At 53.4% G+C, this 25,086-nt stretch overlaps 1 protein-coding gene across 4 annotated transcripts in view; it reads right to left on the bottom strand.

The window, feature by feature from the left end:
- The window catches only part of DLGAP4 (discs, large (Drosophila) homolog-associated protein 4), a 195,501-nt gene that overhangs the window by 84,183 nt on the left and 86,232 nt on the right, over positions 1-25,086 (bottom strand). For 2 of the 4 annotated variants that reach the window (XM_014937568.1, XM_014937569.1), the window contains exons 2-4: positions 15,194-15,287; positions 3,515-4,557; positions 1,956-2,126 (exon numbers count right to left, since the gene is read on the bottom strand). In XM_014937568.1, coding sequence (XP_014793054.1) covers positions 1,956-2,126; positions 3,515-4,465 — 1,122 coding nt within the window. In that variant the 5' untranslated portion in view covers positions 4,466-4,557; positions 15,194-15,287. Of the gene's footprint in view, positions 1-1,955; positions 2,127-2,845; positions 2,900-3,514; positions 4,558-15,193; positions 15,288-25,086 lie in introns of all 4 variants that reach the window. The other 2 variants (XM_014937571.1, XM_014937572.1) reach the window with 2 other exon arrangements.

Below are 25,086 nucleotides of genomic sequence, written 5' to 3'. Positions count from 1 at the left end.
GGACAGTGCTGTCTCACCCTGGGGACTGCTCCTGAGAAACCCCCTACCCTGATGGGACAGGGCTGGCCCTGGAGCTGGGTGATCACCCACTCTCAGCTCCAACATCTGGGTCTGGGGATGGGCCTGGAAACATGACATGGACCCCCAGTAGTCTCTGATGACCCCCAAGACTACCCAGAGCCTGCAAATGGGGCGGGGGAGGTGAATAGCCTTGGGGGGCTTACCAAAGCCTGGAGGCTGGAGGGTCCTGTTTGTCCCCATCACACTCCTCCTCCCTCCCTTGTGTCAGAGGACACTTCTCTGCCTCTGGGACCCACCGGGCATTCCTGCCTTGCAGCAGCCCCATCCGCAGCAGGGCAGGGCCTCTGTGCCCCCGAGCACCGGGCTCTGGGGCCAGGCAGATGGACGTGGTCCCTCACCAGGGCACAAGAGGGTGGTGGGCTCATCCTGCGATGGGGGTGGGTGGCAGAGGGCATGGGGCCTTGCAAAAGGCCATTTCCCACACCTCCAGAGGTGACTTGAGGGTGGTGAGAGTCTGGCCCAGGTTGCCCAGAGAAGCTGTGGCTGCCCCATCCCTGGAGGGGTTCAAGGCCAGGCTGGATGGGGCTTTGAGCAACCTGGTGTGGTGGGTCGTGGGTCTGAGTCTGTGTGTGGGGCAGAAATGCTGCTCAGCCCTACCTGCTCCTGTTCATCCCGATCCGGGGAATATCTCACTTCAAGGAGCTTCTTGGCCATTGGGATCCTGACCCCTCAGCCTCTTCCTTGCACCCACCAGCACTCGTGGGGCCCATGGGGATGGGAGAACAGGGGATGGGGAGCCCAACCTCCCTCCCTGGGGACTGGGATCTAAGGACAGTGCTGTCTCACCCTGGGGACTGCTCCTGAGAAACCCCCTACCCTGATGGGACAGGGCTGGCCCTGGAGCTGGGTGATCACCCACTCTCAGCTCCAACATCTGGGTCTGGGGATGGGCCTGGAAACATGACATGGACCCCCAGTAGTCTCTGATGACCCCCAAGACTACCCAGAGCCTGCAAATGGGGCGGGGGAGGTGAATAGCCTTGGGGGGCTTACCAAAGCCTGGAGGCTGGAGGGTCCTGTTTGTCCCCATCACACTCCTCCTCCCTCCCTTGTGTCAGAGGACACTTCTCTGCCTCTGGGACCCACCGGGCATTCCTGCCTTGCAGCAGCCCCATCCGCAGCAGGGCAGGGCCTCTGTGCCCCCGAGCACCGGGCTCTGGGGCCAGGCAGATGGACGTGGTCCCTCACCAGGGCACAAGAGGGTGGTGGGCTCATCCTGCGATGGGGGTAGGTGGCAGAGGGCATGGGGCCTTGCAAAAGGCCATTTCCCACACCTCCAGAGGTGACTTGAGGGTGGTGAGAGTCTGGCCCAGGTTGCCCAGAGAAGCTGTGGCTGCCCCATCCCTGGAGGGGTTCAAGGCCAGGCTGGATGGGGCTTTGAGCAACCTGGTGTGGTGGGAGGTGTCCCTGCCCAGGGCAGGGGGTGGGAACTTGATGATCTTTAAGGTCCCTTCCAACCCAAACCATTCTATGATTCTATGACTTCTCCATTGCCAGTTTAGTCCCCTTCTCATGCCAAGGAGGGGTAGGGATGAAATCACCCCATCCTACCCCATGCCCTGTGCTCCGGGGCTCATCCCGGGTGTCTGGGGGCATCTGTTGGCTTGTGGGGGCACCAAACATCAGGTTTTCTGGCCCGGGGTCTTGACTTTGCTGGTGAGATGCTGCTGGCCGTGGGGGCTGCCCCAGCTGCTTGGGACACCGCTGACACCCCGGCGTCCCCCAGTGCCCCTCCGGCCGTGCCGACGGGGGCTGCCGGCTGCTCCCGCTCCGAGTCCGGTGGCGCAGGCTGCAGACCCCCTCCGAGGGTTCCCAGGAGGGTCAGGGCGAGGAGAGAGCTGGGAAAAAGCTTCCCCTCAAAACAAGATCCCTACCTGGCCGCTGCCTGCGTCGGTCGGCCCAGGGCTGAGGGGCTGGTCCCACCTCCGGGGGGGCTCGCTCGGCGGCAGCGGGGTGGCACCCGTGTCCTCCCAGCCCAGCGGTGGGGCTGCCCAGCTGCTGGTGGGGCTCACGCCACCCAGCTGTGCCCACAGCCCTCCGTCAGGCTGTCGAGAAACGGAGGCTCATTACATGGGTGGGGAATAACCAGCAGGGCAGACTCGCACCCCCCGGCTGTGACCAAACCCCGGGGGGGTGGGGGGCTGCCGGGGTCCCCTCCGGGGCTGCCTGCGCTGGGCTCTGCCGCTGCGCCCGCGGGGGGAACGGTGCCAGGGGACGATTTGTCTGCGGATCTGTAACCTCCTACGGCTTAACTGAAAGGAGGGGGGGCACAAAGAAAAAGAAACCAGGCCGAGAACATTTTTTCTGATGATGTTCCTGATGCAATAAGTCCCTCTGAAATTTGATTTGCAGCCGTGGCCAGCAAGGTATTGGAAGCAGAGTGTGCTCCAATAATTCATTGCTCTTTAAAGCTTCTAAGCCCGCTGGCCGCAGCCAGGGGAGCCCATGACACCTTCGCATTTAAAAGGATGCTGGAGATTTATATACATAGCCTGGTCCCCTCCTCCCCCCATCCAGGCCTGGCTTATTTATCTTCGTTCCTCTCTCTAGGGCACAACCAGGTTCGTGTTCTTAAAGTGCCGCTTTTTGAAATGGCGGCAGTGACCCGGCGCTCTCGGCGACGGGGGGGTTCAAACCAGCATTAGCCATGCAGGCTTCTGCCATGCAAGCGGGGGGGCTGGCAGTGCCCTCCTGGCCCCCAGCCCTGCCCGGCGTGCGGGGGAGCAGCAGAGGCAGCCATGCCCCGCAGAGCGACAGGTCCTACCAGCGCTCCGGGGAAGCTCTGTAGAGCGGGGCTTACTGGGCACGCCGGCACATCCTTGCGATGCGTGGACATAAGGGGTTAAGCGTTAGTTATTACTGGTGACCTTCAGTCCCTGGGATGGTGGCAGTGCTCGGCCAGAGGCCAGGGAGCTGTGTCCCGCTGGGATATGAGCCGTGGCCCCTCGGCATGCCCAGCTGCTTGGGCACTGAATGTGACCACATGTGGGCAGTTACGTGCCCAGCTGCCCAAAAACCCACCCCACCACAGCATCTACAGGGTCTGGGTGGGCAGTGGGGATGCTTTGGGGTCCTGCAGCAAAGGAGAACCACAGCAGAGGGTGCTGAGGCTGCGGGGTGGGCACATCACTTCCTCCCCATGCTGCCATAGCCCAGCACAGGGGCTGGAGGGTCCTGGGGCAGCGCTGCAGCTGGGGGAGCTGGACCCCATCAGCTGGACCCGTGTCCCTGCAGGAGGGGTGGCGGTTTGTCGCCAGGACCGTGGTGAATTTAACCCCCCCCTTTCCCCGTCCTGGTAATGTGATTTGAGGTGGCAGCTGAACCATCTGGAGCTGGTTGGTAAGGTCTACTGGGCAACAGGGCGCCTGCCGAGAGGGTGTCTCCCTGCGCTCCCCCTGCCCGCAGCAAACCCTACCCCCGCCGCTGCACCCACCTGCAGGTAGTGGTAGGCCAAGTCCTGATGGCAGGACTTGGACTTCAGCAAGGCTTTGTCGATCGTGGCGGAGGCTTTCTGGCACATTTCCCGGGCATGGCTGAGTGTCAGCGTGGACCAGGAGCCCCTCTTAATGTAGTTGGAGTCATTGTTGATGGGGATATTGGTGCAAGGGGTGACCTTGAGGTCGTTATTGCTCTTGGAGGATTTCAGCATGTGCTCGCTGATGGTATTGTAAGCGTGCATGAAGTACTTGGGCTGGCTGTGGTCCGGCTGCCGGCCCAGTGTCATGAGGCCCATCGGGTTGCGGTAGCTGCAGGTGTCGCTATCTAAGTTGTCATCTGAGCTCCACCAGCCTGATATGTTGGATCTGGTCCTGCGCTTGGGCTCGGAGGTCTTCGCTCGGTCTTTGCTCTTGCTCCTCCGGTTTTGCTTGGGGTCATCCGTCCCCTTCTTGCCGTTCACGTTGCCTTTGGTGGGGCCCTCCAGAGACTGGGACTTGGCGAAGAGCTTCTGGACAGAGTGGACAAGGTGCCGGATGCGCCCAGGGCTCTCGCTCCGGTGCTTCGCGTCGCTCCTCTGAAACTGGAGGGTGCTGAAGCCGTCTCTGTGGATGGGCAGCTGCTTCTCAAACTGGTCAAGGAGGTTTGCAGGCAGGCGGTTGATTTTAGTGGCTTGGGCATGGCTTGGAAAAGGGTTGTCATCCGGGACCTCAAAGTGGGAGTTGTAATGGATGCGGGGGAAGGTGCTGCTGTTGGAGATCTGGTTGTTGAGTGGAAGGAGACAGTCGCCGTGGAGGGTATTCTGGGCTGGGAACCGGGGGTCCATGGTGAAGGAGTCGGTGGGGCTGAGGAGATAAGGGTTCCTGTCCTGGGGGGCATAAAGAGAGTCTTGAGGGGAGTCCAGGTTATCGGAGAGGTGGCGGCTTCTGTTATCTCCTAAGCCCTTCATGGTCCCAGTGTTTCCTAGACCATTGCTCGGGGATGGTGCAGCAGAGCCCTTGCAGGAGCACCAACCCTGCTCCCCCGCAGATGTCCCTGCACCTGGAGGAAGAGGAGAGATGCTCAGACCACCCTGAGAACCTTGTTGGCAGCCCACCCCTCACCAGGGCATCCCCGCGAGAGCTGTTCCTAGCTCCAAAAGCAAATGCCACCGAGGTTAAGGGATGAGGGAGAGAAGCAGGATGGGAGAGAGGTGACATGGAGGAGGGGAGGAGAAGGAGCAGGAGTCGAGGAGAGGGAGAGAACAGGGTGCAGGAGAGGAGGAGGGGAAGGATTAATTCTTTCTAGCTGCGGTTTAAGTGCTTGTGTTTCCCGGTGCTCAGCCACAGGCTACCTAAATAATGCTGCTGCTATTTTTCTGGTCTCTGCACATGTTTCTTTAATGGAGTCCCTTCCCCAGCCAGCGTAACGAAGGCCGGCAGGGGCACCTCCAGCAGATCACTGCTCCTGTCCCGTTTGTTCAGGGGGCTGGAGAAAAACCTGCTGCCAATCACTGTGCATGGGCCTTGCCTGAGCCAAGGGAAGTCTGGAGCCGAGCATCCCATCTCCTGCGCTCTGCTTGGTGTTACTGTGGTGACGGGATCTGGGAAGGGGGCTGGCAGCCCTGCTCTGTGTGTTGTGTGCAGCTGCGCTAATGCGAGATGATGTCAAACGTCTCCTCTCCAACAGGCGCCCCGGTCTGTGGAGCGTTTTACCCTGGAGGAAATTGTCTCAGTAGCTGCGATGGGAGCAGAGGTGTTTCTGAACACTCAGAGCCTGACCTGAGAAGCTGTTTGCTGCTCGGTTGATCTTTCCTGCCTTGCTGCGTTGCTCCTGGTGGAGCTGTGCCACCCTCCGAGCCTGGCCGTCTGTCCCTTGCTAGGGGCTGAGGGTCCATTGTCCCTGCGGGGTGGTGGAGGGGGACAGCCAGACACAGGGGATCCCCTGAGGGCCAGGGACCTCCTCACTGAGGGGTTCTCTGGGGCACTTACCCCGTCCTTGGGGGGCATCCTCATCTGCACGGGGTTATACGGAGAAAAAAGACAAAATTTTGGGGGCTGCTTAAAGAAAACCAAAGAACGTATAGATGAGCTGAGCTGTCAATCAATGGCTTGATTTTCCATACTTAAAACCTATTTGAAGCCATGTAGTGTATAAACTAATTCTTATTTCCTTTTACCTTTTAGTTTAGCTTCTTATTTACTTTTTGCTTTAGGTTGAGTGTCACTTAAAGGCAACCAGAAAGCACTGAAGCTTCCTATGGGTATAAAAATACAGAGAATGAGATCCTAGACTATGCTTCAAGATCCAGGGCCCCAAAACATGTACGTGCAGCTGAACGGCTGCTCCTTGGCAAGATGAAGGAGCCGCTCTGGGAGCAGGGTCAGCAGAGGTCTGTGCAGAAGAGACATTTTCCAACACTAGGATGATCCAATGTTCCCCAACACACACCTGGAAGGGGAAATAGTACTTGGGCCCTCAGAGCCTTCAGTGAGTTTGTGAGAAAGAAAACCATCATTTGATTATTCTTAGAGAAAAGTAGGATAATGGTGTGTCCCTCTGAGAAGCAGAGCTCATAAGCTGGGCTCCTGGATTCTCCTTCTCCCTGTTCAGCCACAAATTTGGCTTTGTTCTCCCCGAGGAGCTTGTCCTGCTGCACAGTCCAGTCAGCAAAAACAGCCAGGGCCGGATGGTGCAGGGAGAGGAGTCAGGATCTCTGGAGGATGATAGGAATTGACAGGCTTGTTCTCCTTCCTCTCACTGGGAAAGATGTATTAATAATGAAAGGCAGCTGGGGCTTTAAATAATTGCAAGTACAAAATAAATAAAGTAAAAAGAAGTGCAATATATTCCATTGCTTGACGGGTTTTAAAAAGTCTCTGGCTCACTCCGTGGCTCCCAGCGGGTTGGGAAGCCAGGCTGGTTGCTCTAACGCAGTGGTTTGCAGACGCCAGGCGAGTGCAGCCTGGGCTGGCCACCCCGCTCCCGCACAGCCAGTCCCACTGCCCCTGGAAAATCCTGCTCCCGGGGGGAACCTGCCAGCCCCCCCCCCACCAGCCCAGCCGGGCATTGCCAGCTGCCCCCAGCACTCAAAGGAACCCACACAGCCCTTGTCCCCAGGGGATCCTGTGGCCCCACACAAGGCTCGCTTGGTCCCATCCCACCTCACCTGAACCCCTCTGTGTCCTCTGGACTTGCTGCTGAGCCAGCTGCCTTCACCTACAAGCTGTGTCCTGCTGCCTGGCCTGGGCTTTGGTGGCATGGGAGAGATGGACAGTGCCTGTGCATTGTGGGGATGAGGACATGGGTGTTACCCTGGGGGAACCTTGACACCAAACCTGCCCTTCTTGCCAAATGCAACATTAGCCTGGACTTAGTCCAGCTGCCCATGGTCCCTGCAGGTGCCATCCTTCCCCCGTTGTGCTCCTCAGCAGCTGGGTGCATCGCCTCTCTGGGGCCCCTTGCCCATGGGACAGCATCTGTGTGAGCTGGTGGAGCAGTGGTGGGTGCTGGCTGGAGAAGTGCCACAGAGGAGAGACTCAGGGATGTGCCAGGCAGCCCTGCTCCTGCTTTGTGCAGGCTGGCGTCAGCACAGTCATTAAAGAACGGTGACAAAGAGCCCCAGGAGATGTTCTCAAAGGAAACTCCTCTGGACAGAAGAGAAGGACGGGGTGTAGAAGGACAGGCTCCAGACTCAGCCATCCATCTGGTCTTTTGAATTCCAAATGGCCATGAATGGGCAAGCTCAACCCTGCCCAACTTGGAGGGGAAGCCCTGCAGGTATTGGGGAGCCCAAATCCTCCCTGAATTGCCACCACCCTGATCTGCTCAGGCTCAGCTCTGTCCCCGTGGCCTCCTTCTCCCTTCCTTCCATGCCCCAGCTCCAGACTCCCAGCAAGGTCCTTCCCTTCCATCCTGGCTCTGATGGACACTGTGCTTCTCCCGTCACATCACACTACAGGAGTCAGACAGTCCCTAAGGAGACAACACAGTGCTGATTTGATTACAGTGGGGTCTTTGGACATTGATAGTAAATACCTCCTTTCCTACAAAGGGCAATCAATATTTGAAGCAGAAATCTCCCAGGTGCTCCTGAGAGAGACTTCAGCCCCGTGACTGGTTTGCCATAAAGCACATCAGCGTCACTGCTTTTGTGTTCACTGGGCCCACAATAAAGTAAAACTGCCTTAGGACTCAAAACAAATAGGGAAATGAAATTAAATTAAATAAGTGAAATGAAAATAAATGAAATGCAATGAAAGCCTGGCTTGCGAGGGAAGAGTGGGGCTGGGGGGCTGGACAGGCTCAGGATGGCTCAAGAAGCAGAGGGGCAGGAGGAGTGACTGAGGGGCTGTGGGACAAGCAGGAAGGGAGGAAAATTGAAGTGTGGGGGGAGCTGGAGGGGTGGGAACAGAAGGGATGGGGAGGCAGGGACCAAGGGAGGACAGGGAGCTCCCTCTCTCCCGGGCTGCTGTGCTCTGGCTTCTGTACAGCACACAGGTTATTGCTCCCTTCTGCTGTGGCCTCTTGCAGGGCCCCCAATAGGTCCTGATCCTCCTGCCTGTCCTGCTCGCCCTGGTGTCCTGGTTTGAGCAACACAGGATTGATTTCTCCTTCAGTAATTTTACTTTGCAGTAAAGTCTCTTCTAATGCTTGGGAAAACTGCATTTTTAGAATGTTTGAATTTGCAAAAAGTTTTACTTTACAGACAGCTCTGGGGTGCAGATTTCAAGGTCTTGGTGTTTTTGAGCCTCTCCAGGAGCAGGATGAGGAGGAGCGAGACCCGGGCACTTGACCCAGGCTGCCAACAGGATTGGTTCATTCCATGAACGCCACATTCAGTATAAATTAGAGAGTTTGCTGCAGAGTGCCCTGAGCCCTTCCCTTCCTCCCGAAGCCGCAGCGCTCACGGGGTCCCACATTTGCTGTCCCTGCTGGGAGTGCACGGCTTCTGCTGGGGAATGGGCTGGGGATAGACCTTGGGTATCTTATATTGGCATCGGGATCAATACTGGGTCTTTAGTTAATATAATAATAATGTTAATTAATAATTAACATTATTAATGTTAATTGTTTAGTCTTATTCTATTAAATCTCTTTATATTTCAACCTTCAGTTTTCCTTGTTTTTCCCCAATTTCCCTTCCTGGGTGGGGAGGGGTTATCAGGTGATAGAATAATTATCTAAATGATAGCAAATTGTTGTGGGTTCTTCAAACCGTAATACCTGGACATCCCTTCACTTGATGGGCAGCTGCAGTGTGGGGCACCAGCCCGGCTGCTGGGCACGTGTCAGGTCAGGGCTGGAGGGGCAGTCAAGGCTCCCCCAGCCCCTGGTGCCCACCACCCTGTGTTGGCTGCATCCTCTGTGAGCTGTTTTCTCTTTAAGATGGATTAAACTGATTTCATTGCATTTCAATTACTCTCTGCAATCCTTGGCACTTTCTTGAGACATGGGGTCAGGGAAGGGAAAAACCTCAACAAGCTTCTTCCCCACCATCTTTTTAATTTGGAAGGATGAAAAAGCTTGAGATTAAATCTCCCAAATCCATGATCCTGCAGCTCACAAACCGGGCAAGTGCTGTCTCCCAGGATGGATGCCTGGTGTGTCCCCCCATCAGACACCATGGTGAGGAGGTAGACGGCCCCCAGACACAGGGGGGAGCTCCCTGAGTGGTTGGCAGAAGAAGACCCTGGTTAGCACATGGTCACAGCAGGGGCTGCCAGGGCATGGGGAGGATCCATCCCTCAGCCCAGGGGAAGAGGCTGGTTTTGCTGCGTGGCCCCATTACCTTCCTTGGGATTTTTCAGGATTGCCTTTCTTCTTCCCAGTAGCTTTGCTGATGCTCAGAGATGCTCTGAGATGCAGTGGATGACCTGGCCTGATTTACAGCAGTTTTGTGTGCTCCAAACAAACACTCTGAGCCCCAGCTGGAGCCAGCTCTGGGACATGGCTCACAGCAGCGCTGGGGCTGCACCGACTTCACCTAGAGCAGCACCTCCTGCAACACACATCTGCAGCTCCAGACACCCAGCGGTGTGCGAAACCCCAAACCAGGCAGGAGATGACAGCCTTGCCCGAAGGAGCTTCCTGCTCAGCAGGATCTCCTCTCCTCCCCGGGCTCAGTGCTGCCAACAGCTCCCTCCTGTAGGACCCACAGCTGCTGTGCGTGGGAGACGGGGCCGGGCCAGGGGCTGCCCAAGTGGTGGGAGATGGTTCACTCCACTTCAGGAAGACTGAATCACTTCTTCTTTGTGAGCTGAAAAGCCTCCCTTGTTGTAAGAGGTAGTTCAATGACTGCAAGTATTTGCTTTTCTGTCTCTTTTTAACAGCAAAGAAATTAGGCTGGCCCAAACTCTGGGCAGAGCAGGAGGCAACCGAAAGGAGCTGGATGGAGAGGAGGAGATATCTGCAATGCAGTGCAGATAGTAGCAAAGCAGTGATTTCCTGGCTGTCTGTGCTGTCCTCACTCTCACATGCCTGCCCAGCTTATGGCTGCCCATCCAGGCAGTTGCCCAGCCAGGCATTGTTTGGCGAGTCCTTGAAATTATGGTTTGTAACCCCTGGCAGAAAGTGTGGGTGAGAAGACCATCAAAATGTCACCCAGGGCAGCACCAGGGCAGAAGTCCAATGAGCTGTCCTGAGATGTCTGTCTGTCTGTCTTTGCAATCCTATAAAGTTCTGATTGCCCATCCAGGATCTCTCTGGTGATATCTTGTCCTGTCTACCCTGCAGAGCCATGGACAATGGATGTCCTTCCTTCTTTCCACCTTTGAGGACTAGCTCCATGTCCCCTTGGAGGTGTTCCGCCAGGCTATGTGCCCTCATGTCCCCTTGGAGGTGTTCCGCCAGGCTATGCACTGTGTCCTGAGAGGATGGCTGCCCAGAAGACACTGGCCATGGGTCTGTCGCCATCTCCCCACAGTTATTCCTCCCCTGTTGCTGTGAGGCGGTGAGGGCAGCAGCCAGGGGACCATCGTGAGGACTAGCTCCATGTCCCCTTGGAGGTGTTCCGCCAGGCTATGTGCCCTCAAGAGGATGGCTGCCCAGAAGACACTGGCCATGGGTCTGTCGCCATCTCCCCACAGTTATTCCTCCCCTGTTGCTGTGGGTTGGTGAGGGCAGCAGCCAGGGGACCGTCACTCCACAGGGGCTGCTCCTTGCCTGTTCTGAACAGGCTGGAGCCTCAGCACATAAAAGAATAAAGCCTGGGAGGCCTCTGTGCTTGTGAGAGGGCAGAGCACCTCCTGCAAGCCAACCACGTTGGGGACCACCAGCTTAGACCAGTTTCTGCACTGGGGCTCTGCACCACAAGGGACTTGGGCAAACCAGCTGCCACTGCCCACCATGCCTCCATTTTGACTTTTGGGGTGGAGGTGTGTTTCCAGGAGAAACTACCCTTTTTTGCTCATGAATCTGGGTTCCTGTGGGCCAAATTCCTGACTTAAGTTCTGCAAACCCATCTTAAACCAGCTTATACTTATGGAGAAGGCAGGGCAGAGGACAGGGCAAATCCTCTGCCCTGTCTCAGCAAGGAGGGGACAGGAGGAGGAGATGTGGTCCCTTACCCTGCCAGTCTCACCTCGCCTCACCATCTCCTGCTCCAGGCCTTTTCCAGGACTTCTCTTTGCCATTTGCTGGTGTTTACAAGCCCGATGTGTAGTGGCAGCAGCTGGTGCTGGGGTCACTGGGCAGGGCTCGATCCTTCTCACCAAGCCTGGGAGGGCACAGGGAGCTTTGAGAGCACCCTGATGTTCACCCTGATGTTCACCTGGATTTCCATTCCTTGTGTGTGCGTGTTGGGACTGTGGCACAAAGGCAAACCCATGTCTGTGTGGCGGTGGATGGTGTGCGTGTGTTCCTGTGCTGCTCCTGGTGGTGTGCACGGTGGAGACCCAGCTACGGGGGCCAGACTTGCCCTGAAACGTGCTGAGGTGGCCAAGAGGGAGGTCAGATCTACCTCTGCAGCTCTCACGATGCCAGGGACTGCAGTCCAAGGGTGGGTGCTTCTGCTCCTGAAGAAACTTGGGAGCTGCAAGGGCTGGCCTGGTGGCTGCATTGCACCTCCCACGGCCAGCAGCGGGTGCAGGCTCTGTGCTGCCTCCCCCCATTTTTTTACAGTGCCCTTGCAAACACCTTCCATGCAAGGTGTCTGTGTCCTCTCTCTCCCTGGCCACCCTCCTCTGCAAAGTCCTGACTGAGCAGTGCCTTGATCCAGAAACAGACACCTGAAGCACTCTTCTTTCTCCTCAAAATCACAGCCCAAAGCAACATTCTCCCCTTCCCTTTCTTCCCTCCCCGCCTCCCCCTCACAGCTTAGCCATAGATTTCCTGCTATTCCCACCAGCAGAGCTTTCCAACAGCTTCTAAGTTTGTTCCCTGTGGAAACACCAAGACTGCTGCCCCCACGCTGCATGGCAGCCCAGGGGCCTTCGTCCTCATTCAGTGGAGGAAGGAACTCACCACCTCTTGGGAGAGCTCGCCTCTCTCATCCTAACCTCTGTTGTGTCCCATCTAAAGAACATAATGCACCACAAAATCACCACAGCTGTCCAAAACATCAGGCACCAGACCTTGCTCCAGGTGGTGCCAGCAAGAAGCCACAGACCCTCTTGCCAGGCTTCAGGAAGGTGGCATTTGTATAACAATCATTTGTTTAGGTTGGAAGGCATCTCCTGAGATCACAACCTTCAAAGCAGGGTTGACCTGAACAGGTCTGGTTGGGGAGGGACAAGTACTACTGAGGCAGGGCTGGCCAGGAAGGACCAGGAGGCTGCTCAGGTGCTGCTCAGGAGAGGCAGGTAGAAGCATCAGGAGAAGAAACAACCTGTAAAATGGGATTGGTCAGGGTTCAAGTCCTCCAGAAGGAAGAAATCCCTATCCTGACAGGGCTGCAGGCACCCTCTGGAGCCACCTAGTCCTGCCCTCTGCTGATCAGCTCTTCCAGGGCTCCACGTACCATAATCTCCCACGTAAACCTCAGCCCAGCCATCCAAGCTGGCTGCAAACACATGGGTGGCTTTTATATATAGAAACCTAGCAGCATGCTAATAACTAGCTAGATAAGGAATAAATGATTCGCAACCTGCAGAAGAAAAATGACTCCCCTCACCCTGCCGCAAGGAGCTTAAAAAATTGTATGCTGTGGTGTAGGTGACGTGGGTCTGCCTACACGCATGAATTCAAATGTTCCCTGAATTAGCAGGAACACTTCATGTGGCATTCAGCGAGGGGGGCCGCCGGCTTCCAGGGCGTTGCATTAATGATGATTCAAAGAGTTCAGAATCTAATCGCAGGGGATAAAAATAGCTGGCTTCTACTTAGAACAATTCATTATACAACCTCCAGCCTCCTTCTGCCGCTCGCTTCTCCCCGGCAAGTTTCCCGCTGCTGCCGGGGAGCTCCGTCCCCGGGGCAGGGCGGGTGCTGAGGTCCCAGCAGCAGTCCTCTCAGTCCTCGGCTGCTGAGAAGAGCTTCAGCCAGGTCTCCTGAGGAGCGCCCATGGGGTTTAGGCCACCTGGACTTTCACCCTGAGACGTGTGACAGCATCACCAGGAGAACCAGGGCACAGCCGCCCTTTGCCCCTCACTCTCTGTACAGCAACGGAGGGGAGACAGCGGCTTCCAGAGATGTGTCTCCTCTGCCTGGGGTGCCTCCTCAGGAGATGGAGAGTTGCTTTATGAGGGTCAAGCTGTCTAAAGGTGTCCCAACAGGCTCACCCAGCTCATCTCCAAATCCACCTTCCAGGCAGCTAACGCCAGATGAAGCAAATCCCAGTGTAGGTGACATTGGTGGATGAGCTCAAGAAAGTGCGTGGTGCTGATTTCTCAACCCTACTGAGTCCCATGTCACCGGTGGAAGGATCTCCTCACATCTCACTTCACCTGTGAATAAGTGGCTTGTGCCTTCTTAATGAGGAATCTGCACCCAGGTACCAAGGCCTCATGGTAGCTGAATAGTGCCCCACCACCCCGGGTGCGCCCCAGTGCACACCAGTGGTCTCCTGCTTGCTCTTCAGGCAAAGGGATATCTCTGCTGGAACTGCCAGCTGATGTCCACTGGGGTGATGGGAAAGGACAGGGTCTAATTGGAGCTATCCCAAAACAGACAAAGAATAATTTTTCTTCCTTATATGCTCTAGATACTATTTTTTTTCTCTACCAGCACAACCAGATGCTGTGAAAATCAATGGCTGCAATATGACAAAGATTTTTGACTGCAGGTGTTGACTAAGCTGGAAGAGCAGATGAACTCTTGAGACAGAGAACTTATTTTCATGCAAATGTCACTGGTAATGTAATCATCTCTCAAGGGAACAAAACCCCAGAAACTTTACAACCTATTTGTCCCTAAATAGAAGTTTCTCCAAGTTCTCCAGAAGATGGGATCTGCTCTGAAGAAGGAAATACAAAGTATTAAGTAGGTCAGATGAGAAAAATGAAGGCAAGGTAAGAAAGGGAGAGCTTTCAGGAAGAAAGCAGGAGAGCTGATGAGATGGAGTGGAAGGACAAGGGCAAAGAGCAGGTGTCATTGTCTTTTGAAAGCTACCTGCAGTCTCTGCTCTCATGCCGGGCACTCGGGACACATGCTGGTGACAACATGGTGCATGTTCCAGCTTGTCTGGAAGCGCAGCTAATGAGACCATTAGGGACCAAAACTGATCTGTTCTGGTCAGTACTGTTCAAGAGGCCTGGAAGGGGGTGTGTGTTTGCAAAGCCCTCCATGGAGCAAGCAGAGGATGGAAGGCATTAACATGACTGCCCTCGACCTTGCTTATGACCTCGACCACAGCTTATGCTGTGACTGCCAGGGATGGAGGTTCTCCAGACTTGCACCGAGAACTTGTGACACAGAAGAAGGCCACTCTGCTTGGCCTTCTATGCTACCACCCTGCCCCAAAGCACCACCCGGATCTTCCACGGTGCTACCAGAGAGAGCAGCAGCCCCAGGACCGGTGGTACAGACGGCTGAGTAGATGAGGAGGAGGAGCTGGGAGGGCAGGGATGGGCTCCTTGCCCTAGATGTTGGTGGCACAGTAGTGACAGGGTGCTCTGAATGGTGATGGCCGTTGCTGCTGCCCTGCCAGGTCTCTGGAGCTTTGCAAGGATGTTGCTTTGCTCCAGGGCGGATGTTTCTGTTGCCTAAATGTCCAGATGAAGCTAGGTGGGGTCCAGATGAAGCTAGGTGAGTCCAGATGAAGCTAGAGGGGTCCAGATGAAGCTAGGTGAGGTCCTGCCTGCGTTTGGGATGCAGGATGGAGATGCTCAGTGCCTGAGACACAGCAGCTTGTGTTGCCTGAGGGTTTTGGGGCAAGGGGAATCAGGTGGGGAAAAGCCAGCAGCTCCCTCTGCCATTCTTTCCAGAGAACAGACTGAGATGTGTCTGCAGCCTCCTGTGCGCTCGGAGCTGCGGGAACACTTCCTTTGTCTCAAACTGGGTCAGCGCGGAGGCGTGACGTTACTATAGCAATCGGTATTAGATTTCATAACTTTATTTTCGTGACGGGCGTGTTGCAGGATTCACTACTAGGTGGAGGGAGGGTTGTCATTGAAACACCCTCTCCAGCTCCCCTTCCCAGCCCCCTTCTCCCTCCTGACCCTCACACCACATGCTCACAGCCACGTCTGTCCATCCCACCCCCCCCTCACCCCAGGCTGTTTCTGAAGAGTCCCAATGTCACCCCTGGGCCATACCGTACCTCTCACAGCTTGCTGGGCTTGGGGACTAGGCCAGATTCAGCATCCTGTGCACCTTGTGTCCTTCTGGGCTCCAGAGCTGTCCCTCGTGAAGACCTGTCGCGCAGAAAGAAAAGAGAAAATGTACTCAGGTCACAAAGTGCAGAGTGGTGTCTTCCTGCCAAGTGTCCCAGGCCATAACCCTGATGCTGTAAAGACACAAGTCTGATGATTGACATCCAGGTTGTCTTCATTAAGTCCTAGCAAAGGCACAAGGAAAAGCATCCCATGTAAAGAGGCAACCAGGTTGTCTTCATTAAGTCCTAGCAAAGGGACTTAAAGGGACTTACAAGGGAAAGCATCCCATGTAAAGAGGCAGAGGCAATATCCATGGGAGGGTGGGAAGGTGCAGAAGTGGGTCCCATGTCTCTCTGTGTTGCACGTGGACTGAAAGGACAGACTGGAAATCAGCTATGTGGGGAGGAGAACACGCAAAATGCCTGGGTTACTTGCTCCGGAGCAGAGCTGGGGTGAGCCCCTTCATGGGAAAGTGCCCTTTGATTTTCTTTCCCTTGTTTCTTTGCCAAAAGGCAATATCCATGGGAGGGTGGGAAGGTGCAGAAGTGGGTCCCATGTCTCTCTGTGTTGCACGTGGACTGAAAGGACAGACTGGAAATCAGCTATGTGGGGAGGAGAACACGCAAAATGCCTGGGTTACTTGCTCCGGAGCAGAGCTGGGGTGAGCCCCTTCATGGGAAAGTGCCCTTTGATTTTCTTTCCCTTGTTTCTTTGCCATGAAATAATTCCCCACGGATCTCCCTTGCTACCTGTGGCTGTATCTTCATTTTTTGACCATACCAGGAGCTTACTGTCCTGAGCAGGGGTGATTCTGTAACCCTCTGTGCCTCATCTTCTGTGCTGCTTGCTTTGCCATGGAAGAACAGAGTCTGGTAAGGCAGGAAGGACAGTCCTGGGGATAACCATGTGCTGGGGTGGCAGATGGCAGCCAGGTACCTTTGGTGTGTCCTAGCTATACACCTGCCAAAATCTGCATCTTCCTCTCACCCCCCAGTGCTGCTCATTAAACTCCTGTTTGAGCAGCTCACACTGTAAATCTCTTCCATCTGGTCACTAGGTGCTACTGTACTGCAGCTAAAGCATTGTACTTCTTTCTTCATTGTCATTCACCACCAGCTACACTGCAAACAACTGAAAAAATTGCTCCCTGGATGAAAAGTAAAGTAAATAATATGGGGACACCCCCCCACACCCCTCCCCTGCAATGTTTCTTGATGTCCTCAAAAACCTACGCATCACAACAGAGAACACAGACTGAATTATTTTATCAGTGAGACTAAGTATTATGTGGGGTTTATATCAATTAACATCCAAGGAAGCCTTGTGTGTATCCATGCTCTCTTTTCTGCACTGAGATGATGCAGGCAGAGTGCTGGGGCAATCGGGGGGTGTATCCATGCTCTCTTTTCTGCACTGAGAAGATGCAGGCACAGTGCTGGGGCAATCTGGGGAATTCAGCCTTTTCATAGAATCATTCAGGTTGGAAAAGACCCTTGGGATTATCGAGTCCAACCATCAACCCTACTCTACAAAGTTCTTCCCTACACCATATTCCCCAACACCACTTCTAAATGACTCAAACATATTCAGAGATGGTGACTCAACCATCTCCCAGGGCAGCCTATTCCAGTCTCTGACCACTCTTTCTGTGAAGAATTGTTTCCTGATGTCCAGTCTAAACCTGCCCTGTTGCAGCTTGAAGCCATTGAATCCATTTTGCTGCTGAGAAGCCAGGGATGGGAAGTGAGGAGTCAGCCTTCCTATGTTGGTGTTTTTTTTTTCATTCCTAATTGAGCAGGAGAGGCCATGTGGGTCTTAAGAAGGCCTGATAGAGCTCAAGGGGACTTTAAAATAGAAACACCCCAGTTTCTTGACTGGGAGGATGTATGGAAAGCTGGGACAAGGATACAAACCTCAGCAATTTTTCTAGGAAAGTTGGATCTGAGTGGTGGGTTTGACTCCCTCTCTGGTGAAGCAGAAGAAGACCAAACCAGTGATAAGACAGTAGCTCTTTGTCCCCAGATAGGAGAAATGGGCGCTGCCAGTGCCCATGGGATCCTGCTCTCACCTTGCCACCACCCAGCAAGAGGGGTTTCCTCCCCAGCTTAATGCATGCCTCGAGGGGGGCTTTACACACACGCCAAGTGCAATGTATGCCGGGGTTGTACAGAGTTCCTTCCAAAAGTGATCAACAGCCCTCCTTATAACCTGTCCCAAGGAGGCAAAGACTGGATAGATGGATGGATACAGCACAGGTAGAGAATCAGAGGTGTTCAAGAGGCTTTCGGAGACTCTCACGGTGGACATCCCAACAGATGGAAGAATGGAAAGCCTGGAAAGATCAGAAGAGTGCCCTCCTAAATTCAGTACCAACCCTCTTCACCTTCCGGGTTTCCTCCCCAGCTTAATGCATGCCTCGAGGGGGGCTTTACACACACGCCAAGTGCAATGTATGCCGGGGTTGTACAGAGTTCCTTCCAAAAGTGATCAACAGCCCTCCTTATAACCTGTCCCAAGGAGGCAAAGACTGGATAGATGGATGGATACAGCACAGGTAGAGAATCAGAGGTGTTCAAGAGGCTTTCGGAGACTCTCACGGTGGACATCCCAACAGATGGAAGAATGGAAAGCCTGGAAAGATCAGAAGAGTGCCCTCCTAAATTCAGTACCAACCCTCTTCACCTTCCCACTAGCTCTGTACCACTTGAACAACAACACAGAGGAAATGGGTAAAGGAAAGACACACTCTCTGGGAAAGCAGGAGACAGCCCTTGACAGGGCAGTCACATCTGTGCCCAGAGCCCCCCCGTCTTCCACACCAAAACACTCATTTTTTTGAGTTTCTTGCTGTTGATGGGTACTCAGCTGTGAAAACCTGAGACAGGCGCTCCATCCAGGAGGTACAGCAAACATACTTCTACCTATCCAAGGAGGCCTCTGTGTTGGAGGCATCAGTTCTTGAAGACAAGGGCCAGTGACACATCCCAAACTCAGACATTCCTGAGCACAGAGACCTCAATGAGGTTGCAGGTTGCTGCCAAAAGGCCACTGCTCCCAATGCTAACTATAGCACTGTGTGAATGGATAAGACCAGGTTTGACGGGTCTGCAGGTTGCTGCCAAAAGGCCACTGCTCCCAACGCTAACTATAGCACTGTGTGAATGGGTAAGACCAGGTTTGACGGGTCTGGGTGCTGCAGGTGGCCATGCAGAGGTAATTGTGTTGACACTACCCAGCCCTTTCACAGCTCTCTCCATATGGAAAGTGAATCCTGGCTGCTAGTGACCTGAGTTAGGTTTGAGCAAATAATGCAGATGTGTGGAGTCTGCAACAGCCATTAGCACAGCCTGTATCCGTGGGCAGTGCTACCTGCAGCCATCCAAGCATCAGCACCCATCTGCCAGCAGCAAAGCTGTGGCTCTCCTGCTCTAATGCCACCAGTACCCGTATGAAGGTAACACCATGTATCACTAGAGCCACTAATGTCCATTGTGAAAGGCAGCAGCCTCTGTTAGCAATGCACCCATCATCCCTCCTGGGTGCACAAGTATCCAACGAGGCGCTCCATCCAGGAGGTACAGCAAACATACTTCTACCTATCCAAGGAGGCCTCTGTGTTGGAGGCATCAGTTCTTGAAGACAAGGGACAGTTCCACATCCCAAATTCAGACATTCCTGAGCACAGAGACCTCAATGAGGTTGCAGGTTGCTGCCAAAAGGCCACTGCTCCCAATGCTAACTATAGCACTGTGTGAATGGATAAGACCAGGTTTGACGGGTCTGGGTGGCCATGCAGAGGTAATTGTGTTGACACTACCCAGCCCTTTCACAGCTCTCTCCATATGGAAAGTGAATCCTGGCTGCTAGTGACCTGAGTTAGGTTTGAGCAAATAATGCAGATGTGTGGAGTCTGCAACAGCCATTAGCACAGCCTGTATCCGTGGGCAGTGCTACCTGCAGCCATCCAAGCATCAGCACCCATCTGCCAGCAGCAAAGCTGTGGCTCTCCTGCTCTAATGCCACCAGTACCCGTATGAAGGTAACACCATGTATCACTAGAGCCACTAATGTCCATTGTGAAAGGCAGCAGCCTCTGTTAGCAATGCACCCATCACCCATCCTGGGTGCACAAGTGTCCAACGCTAGTGCCCAGCATCCTGCATCACCACCAGTAGCTACTTGCGCTGGAAGTATCTGTTCAGTACTACCATCACCCATCATGTCTGTGTCACCAGCACTCTCAGGGTACCCTGGAGTACCTCTAGGCATGGTGCTGATCCTGGGACCCCTTAGCAGTGACTGCGATGGGTGCAGCACTCTCAGGGTACCCTGGAGTACCTCTAGGCATGGTGCTGATCCTGGGACCACTCTCAGGGTACCCTGGAATACCTCTAGGCACAGTGCCGATCCTGGGACCCCTTAGCAGTGACTGCGATGGAGGAGCAGTGCCTGGGCTCCAGGCCTCCACTCACCCAGCAGATTTCTCAAAATAAAAGATGCCATTGAAGCTCTGGAGGAAGAAACATTTTTGTCTGTAATACTGTTTTTGTCTTTGCATGCTACTGTTGCACTGAGAAAGCAGTGCTATAATTACCTTTAATTAATATCAGCATCAACGCCCCAAGGAAATGCAAATGAACAATTGTGCCACCAGCACAATTACGTTACGTTAACTACCAGCGATCCACCTCCATCATCCCCCTCTTTCTCCCACTCTCAGGAGCCGCTTGCTCATGTCACAGCTGGAGTGTGGAGGGGCTGGGACTGAGGACAACGTATGGAAGGACACACACTGCTACAAGAAGTGGTGTAACCTCAGGCAAGTGGACTGCAGACCATGGGGAATGGTGGGGAGCAGGGGACAAGCTGGCATCCATCACCTTCCAAGAAATGAAGGCACAAGATGCTGGTGGAAGCAGCCAAGGGTCCTTCCAGGGTGGTCTGTGTGCTCCCATGCTGTTGTCCTGCTGCTGAGCTGATGTCCTTTCCCGACATGATTCAAGACACTTTTGGTGAACTAGGGCCTCAAATGCTCTGCAGCCAAACCTCACTGGAGAATCAGCTCATGCTTATTGTTCTTCCAAGCCTTGGTCTTGGAGAGGAGGGCCACAGCCTGCCTTTCTGTAGCCCATGTGGTTCTGTTGGATTTGAAGAGATGCTGCAGAAGGCCTTGAAGAGCTAGATCTATATGGTTCATGATCCCTGGTATTGCCACCTCAGAGATGGCTGCAGCTAAGTGATGGAAAGAGGCAACTCTGAGTGAAGGATCCGATTGCCTGCTGGGGTCCCCGGAGGAATCAATGAGGGTTTCAGTGTGACTGAGCAGTGAAGGCACAGCCTGGTTGCATGGCAGCACGAAGCGAAGCCCAGGGTGGTCTTTCCCTTCCAGCCAGCCACCTCTGGGGCCACACTGGTGTGGCCATAACCTGAGGGAAGCCGAGCACTCATGGTGAGCGTTCCTGGGAAGGTGCAGATGGTGCTGGCTATTAATTTTAGTGAAAATACTGTAAAATGTTACAGGCTCAAAAAGCAACATTTTGGGCTGGGGCTGTGTGAGAAAGGGAGGTACCTTCCTGGCTGGTCCCTCACCTCCCACTGCAGGGACTTTCTGCTTCTCTTCCAAACTTGAAAGAGCCCCAGCAAACTGCCCATGTCTGCTTCTTGATAAACCTGAGAAGAAACGAAGCCCTTGTGTCAGGGAACCAGCAGAGTGTTCTCCGTGGGCTTCTCAGTTTCACAGCCAGCCCCAGAGCTCTGTTACAGGAGAAAGGCTGTGAGCCTGAGTGAAGATCCTGCAGGCACAGGAGGGACGTCCCCAGGGATGGAGGGGATGAGCAGGTCCAGCACAGGGGCAATAAGACATGGGTGAGGAGCACAGCCAGGCATGCAGGCTCCCAATGATGGCAAGCGCTACTGAGTGCAGTTTTCCCCTCCTCCTGCCATCATCCCTGCCTTGAGTGCCTTCTAATACATAGATTTACAGAGTGGAAGTTCAGGTATAGTCATTATAAACCTCTGGTCTGCTCTCCTTTATGAAATAGGCCATAGCATCATTCTGTGCAAATCCAGCAACAGAAATAATGAAAATAAATATATGTGTGTTCTTGTACCTCTAAATCTCATAACCATTTTTCTGGATAAAACAAATACATTTAGCTCCTTTGGGCCTCCCCGAAAGAATTAAATTCCGTGTGAAGGATGCTTGGGGCCTGATTTGAGAGCTATCACTGCCTCACATTCAAGAAGGGAATAAAGTATGCTGTGGAGAGCACTGATGAGATATGACTGTTCATAAGTGATTTGTAGCCAGTATTGAGATTCTCCTGAAGGAGGTATGAATGGGAAGATATGTGTGTGAAAGCACCAGAGGAAACAATCAAGCAAAGGTGGGAAGAGTGGCAAAGTCCTGCTGAACCGTGAGGAACGTGTTCCTCTCTCTGAGCCCAGAAGGCTGGCGCGTTGCAAAGGTCCCTGCACAGATGACTCGTCAGCAGAAGAGTTCTGTCTGGGTCACGGGAGGAGGGAAGCAAGGTTACAGCCCATTGCATGTGTTGTTCCTCTTCCTGCTCTCCCAACAGGAAGGCACCCTGAACACAAAGACAATGCACACTAATATTCCCTAGGATTTATGGGAGTTGCAGTAAGCAAGAAGCCAAGACAAAAGATCCAGCCATCGTGACTCCTAGAGGGTGTAAAAGACTGATCCAAACTCTGTATCATTGTCAATCAAGAGGAACATCAGAGACACAGTGGAGACCCAGCAGCAGTGCTCCTCTTCTTTAATTTTATATACAGGTGAACCTGGCATGACCTCCTGGACATAAGCCTTGGAGCTTGTGAGTACATAAAGGAGAAAGACTTCAGAGAGAAGGGGTTTGAATGATTGAAATCTGTTTCATTTAAAGGAATACCACCATCCCTTCTGGTAAGATGTTATATTACATTTTGGTTCATTAGTTGACTAAATAAACACACAGACAACCAGAGTCTGCTCTGCCTGACTAGAGGCTGAGGCTTGGGCAGGCCAGCAGCACCAGGGAGAAGAGGAGGGGACGTAATTCCCTACATTTTGGTTCATTAGTTGACTAAATAAACACACAGACAACCAGAGTCTGCTCTGCCTGACTAGAGGCTGAGGCTTGGGCAGGCCAGCAGCACCAGGGAGGAGGGGACGTAATTCCCATCCCCCTCCACCCGTGGGTGGAGGTTACCAGTTCTTAGCATGGGAACAGCAGAAACCAGCTCTGAGGTTCCCAGAGGAGGAATGGGAGATGGAGCTGGGTGGAGGAGAAATGAGCTTCCCTAGTCCAAGCAGTGAGATAATCGTGCCCGCAGGGAAGACGGATGGATGGTCTTACTGAGGGATCCCACTGACCAGTGGGGTGGCACGTTCCCTCCTCACATGCACTGGGTGTCCACAAGTCTGTGAAGTCTGTAATTGCTGAGGAGGGATTCAGTAATCTGCACTAATGATGCCCCTCACAGGAGGGAGCTCCTGGGTGTGCAGAGGGTGGTGGTGGGGCAGAGCATGATGGAGGCTCTGCTGGGGCATCTGTGGCCTTTGCAAGAAGAGGGCTCCTGTGGAAGTGCCCCGTTGGCAGTGTGAGGGTGTGAGCTGGCAGGGTCTGGTGTGGTGCAGTGGTCCATAAGATGCTGTTCTTGATGGAAGACCTTCCTCTGAGGACATGGGGGGCAAGGAAGGTGTGGGACAGACCCAGTAGGATATGAAGCAATGAAGAAGAAGGGCAAGTAGGAGGGACTGAGGAGACTTCATTAGTGTGACATCGTGATGTTGAAAATAAAATTGGTCCAGACAGCAAGGGACTTGAAGATAAGTTGTTCTTTAATTGCCTTCACACCGATGCCAGGGAGCCTGGATAATGCACTCTGCTCACGTATGGACACGAATTCGACCTAGTTGTGCTCCTGAAGTCTGGCTAAGAGCATCACGTAATTGGAGTGTTAAAATCAGCAAATGTTAAAATCAACACCTTTAGGGAAGAACGAGGGCACAAAGAGGGACACTGAATGTCAAGGCAGGCAAGGTCAGCTTTTTGAGTCATATCTACCTGCAAAGCTTACAGATCTGTGTCCTTGCAGAGGCAGTAGAAGATGGAGAATGTATGGGGCCTTCCATAATCCACCAGCTCACCCTGCTGAGCCTGGCAGCATGTTCTGCAAGCATCTTTGTGATGTGCATGGAGAAGAGGTTGCCGTGTTGTGAGGAACTTAAGCACGAGACTTGTGCTGTGACTTCTGCTGTATCCTAGTATGACCCCAGGATGGACGTGAGAGACATGGTCACTAAACAGCTGGACATAAGACTTCTGTACAAAATCACAGTTAAAATGAGAATCTGCCTCGACCAGTAAAGGACACTGCAGTAGAAGCAGGGCCTGTGTATGGCACAGACAACATCTTACTAGAAAAGAGAGTCCTCTTCTGGCAGCTCGATATCTGGGAGGACATTGATAAACTGGTGATGGTTTAGAGAAGAGCCACAAGGACTGCATGATGTGGCTCACACTGGGAGACACCAGGAACACAAGGAACTTAACTGCAGACCACTAGTCTTTAACGGGCTGACAACAGAGGGTTCTTCAGTCAGGACCCCACGTGCATCCAGGGACAGACACCTGAAGATAGTTCAGTCTGAACCACAAGAAAAGAAAGGTTTTATCTTTAATAACAAGGAGCAATTGGCCATTAAAAGGACTCTATTGAGCATAGCAATACATTCTCCATCATGGACATGGGACATGGAAATGGACATTCTCCCATGAACATGGACAAATGTTCGAGTCATCTGGAAGGTTTTTCCCAAGATGTCTAGTTCAAACACAGTTCTGAGACCTGAAGGATAAACAAACTCAGGGATTTCTTCCTTGGTTGCCATTACCTTTCCAAAAGTGACTACTTCTGGTTTGGAGCACTGTGATAAAGGGGACACTTGCACATATTCAGAGTTCCTAATTTCATGCTTATATCTTCCAGGAGACAGATCAGATGTACGGCTTTTTTTTTTTTTTTTTCTTCTTAAAAATAACAGTGGGACTACCACAGACACAGAACATCATCAGATGGACAAGTCATCCCAGTACCACCAGTCCTATGGACAGAAGGGGCAAATGTCAGATCCTCTGTTGGGCCAGGAAAGGCAGTGGGGAACTCCCCTGCTCCAGCTAGGTGTTGTGAAGAGGTCTGGGATCCCCCTGTTTGTTGGTCCTAGAGTGGCCTCTCTGCTTTGAATCACAAAATCATAGAATTGTTATGGTTAGAAGGGACCTTTAGGATCATTGAGTCCAACCATTAACCTAACACTGCCAAATCTCCACTAACACCATGTTCCTCAGCACTATGTCTACCCATCTCTTAAATATCTCCAGGGATGGCAACTCAACCACTTCCCTGGGCAGCCTATTCCAATGTTTCATAACACCTTTGATGAAGAAATTTTTCCTAATATCTAACCTAAACCTCACGTGGCACAACTTGAGGCCATTTCTTGGGAGAAGAGACCGACACCCCCCTCGCTATACCCTCCTTTCAGAGAGCTGTACGGAGAGAGATGCCTTTGGGATGCAACCAGCAGCACGCGAAAAAGTCTGTGAAGGTCTGGGAAATGCATGGATGCAGGCACAGCCCAGCTCGGGGAGCTGCCCTTGCCCAGCCTGTTGGCTCTCTCTGAGGAACCTGGCATGGGCCACACACAGGCCACCACCCCAGATGACTGCTGCTGACTTGTCCACCCTACAGTCAGCACCTCAGTGTCAGTGGGAGGCTCTCAGCCTTTCTCATGTGGTGGATGCTTTCCCACAATAGTTTCCACCCTTCCTGC

The sequence above is a fragment of the Calidris pugnax genome, unplaced genomic scaffold (genome assembly GCF_001431845.1).
Source record: "Calidris pugnax isolate Ruff unplaced genomic scaffold, ASM143184v1 scaffold83, whole genome shotgun sequence".
Lineage (NCBI taxonomy): Eukaryota > Metazoa > Chordata > Aves > Charadriiformes > Scolopacidae > Calidris > Calidris pugnax.
The sequence above is the reverse complement of the archived record's forward strand: the minus strand, read 5'-3'. Positions and strand labels throughout refer to the sequence as shown.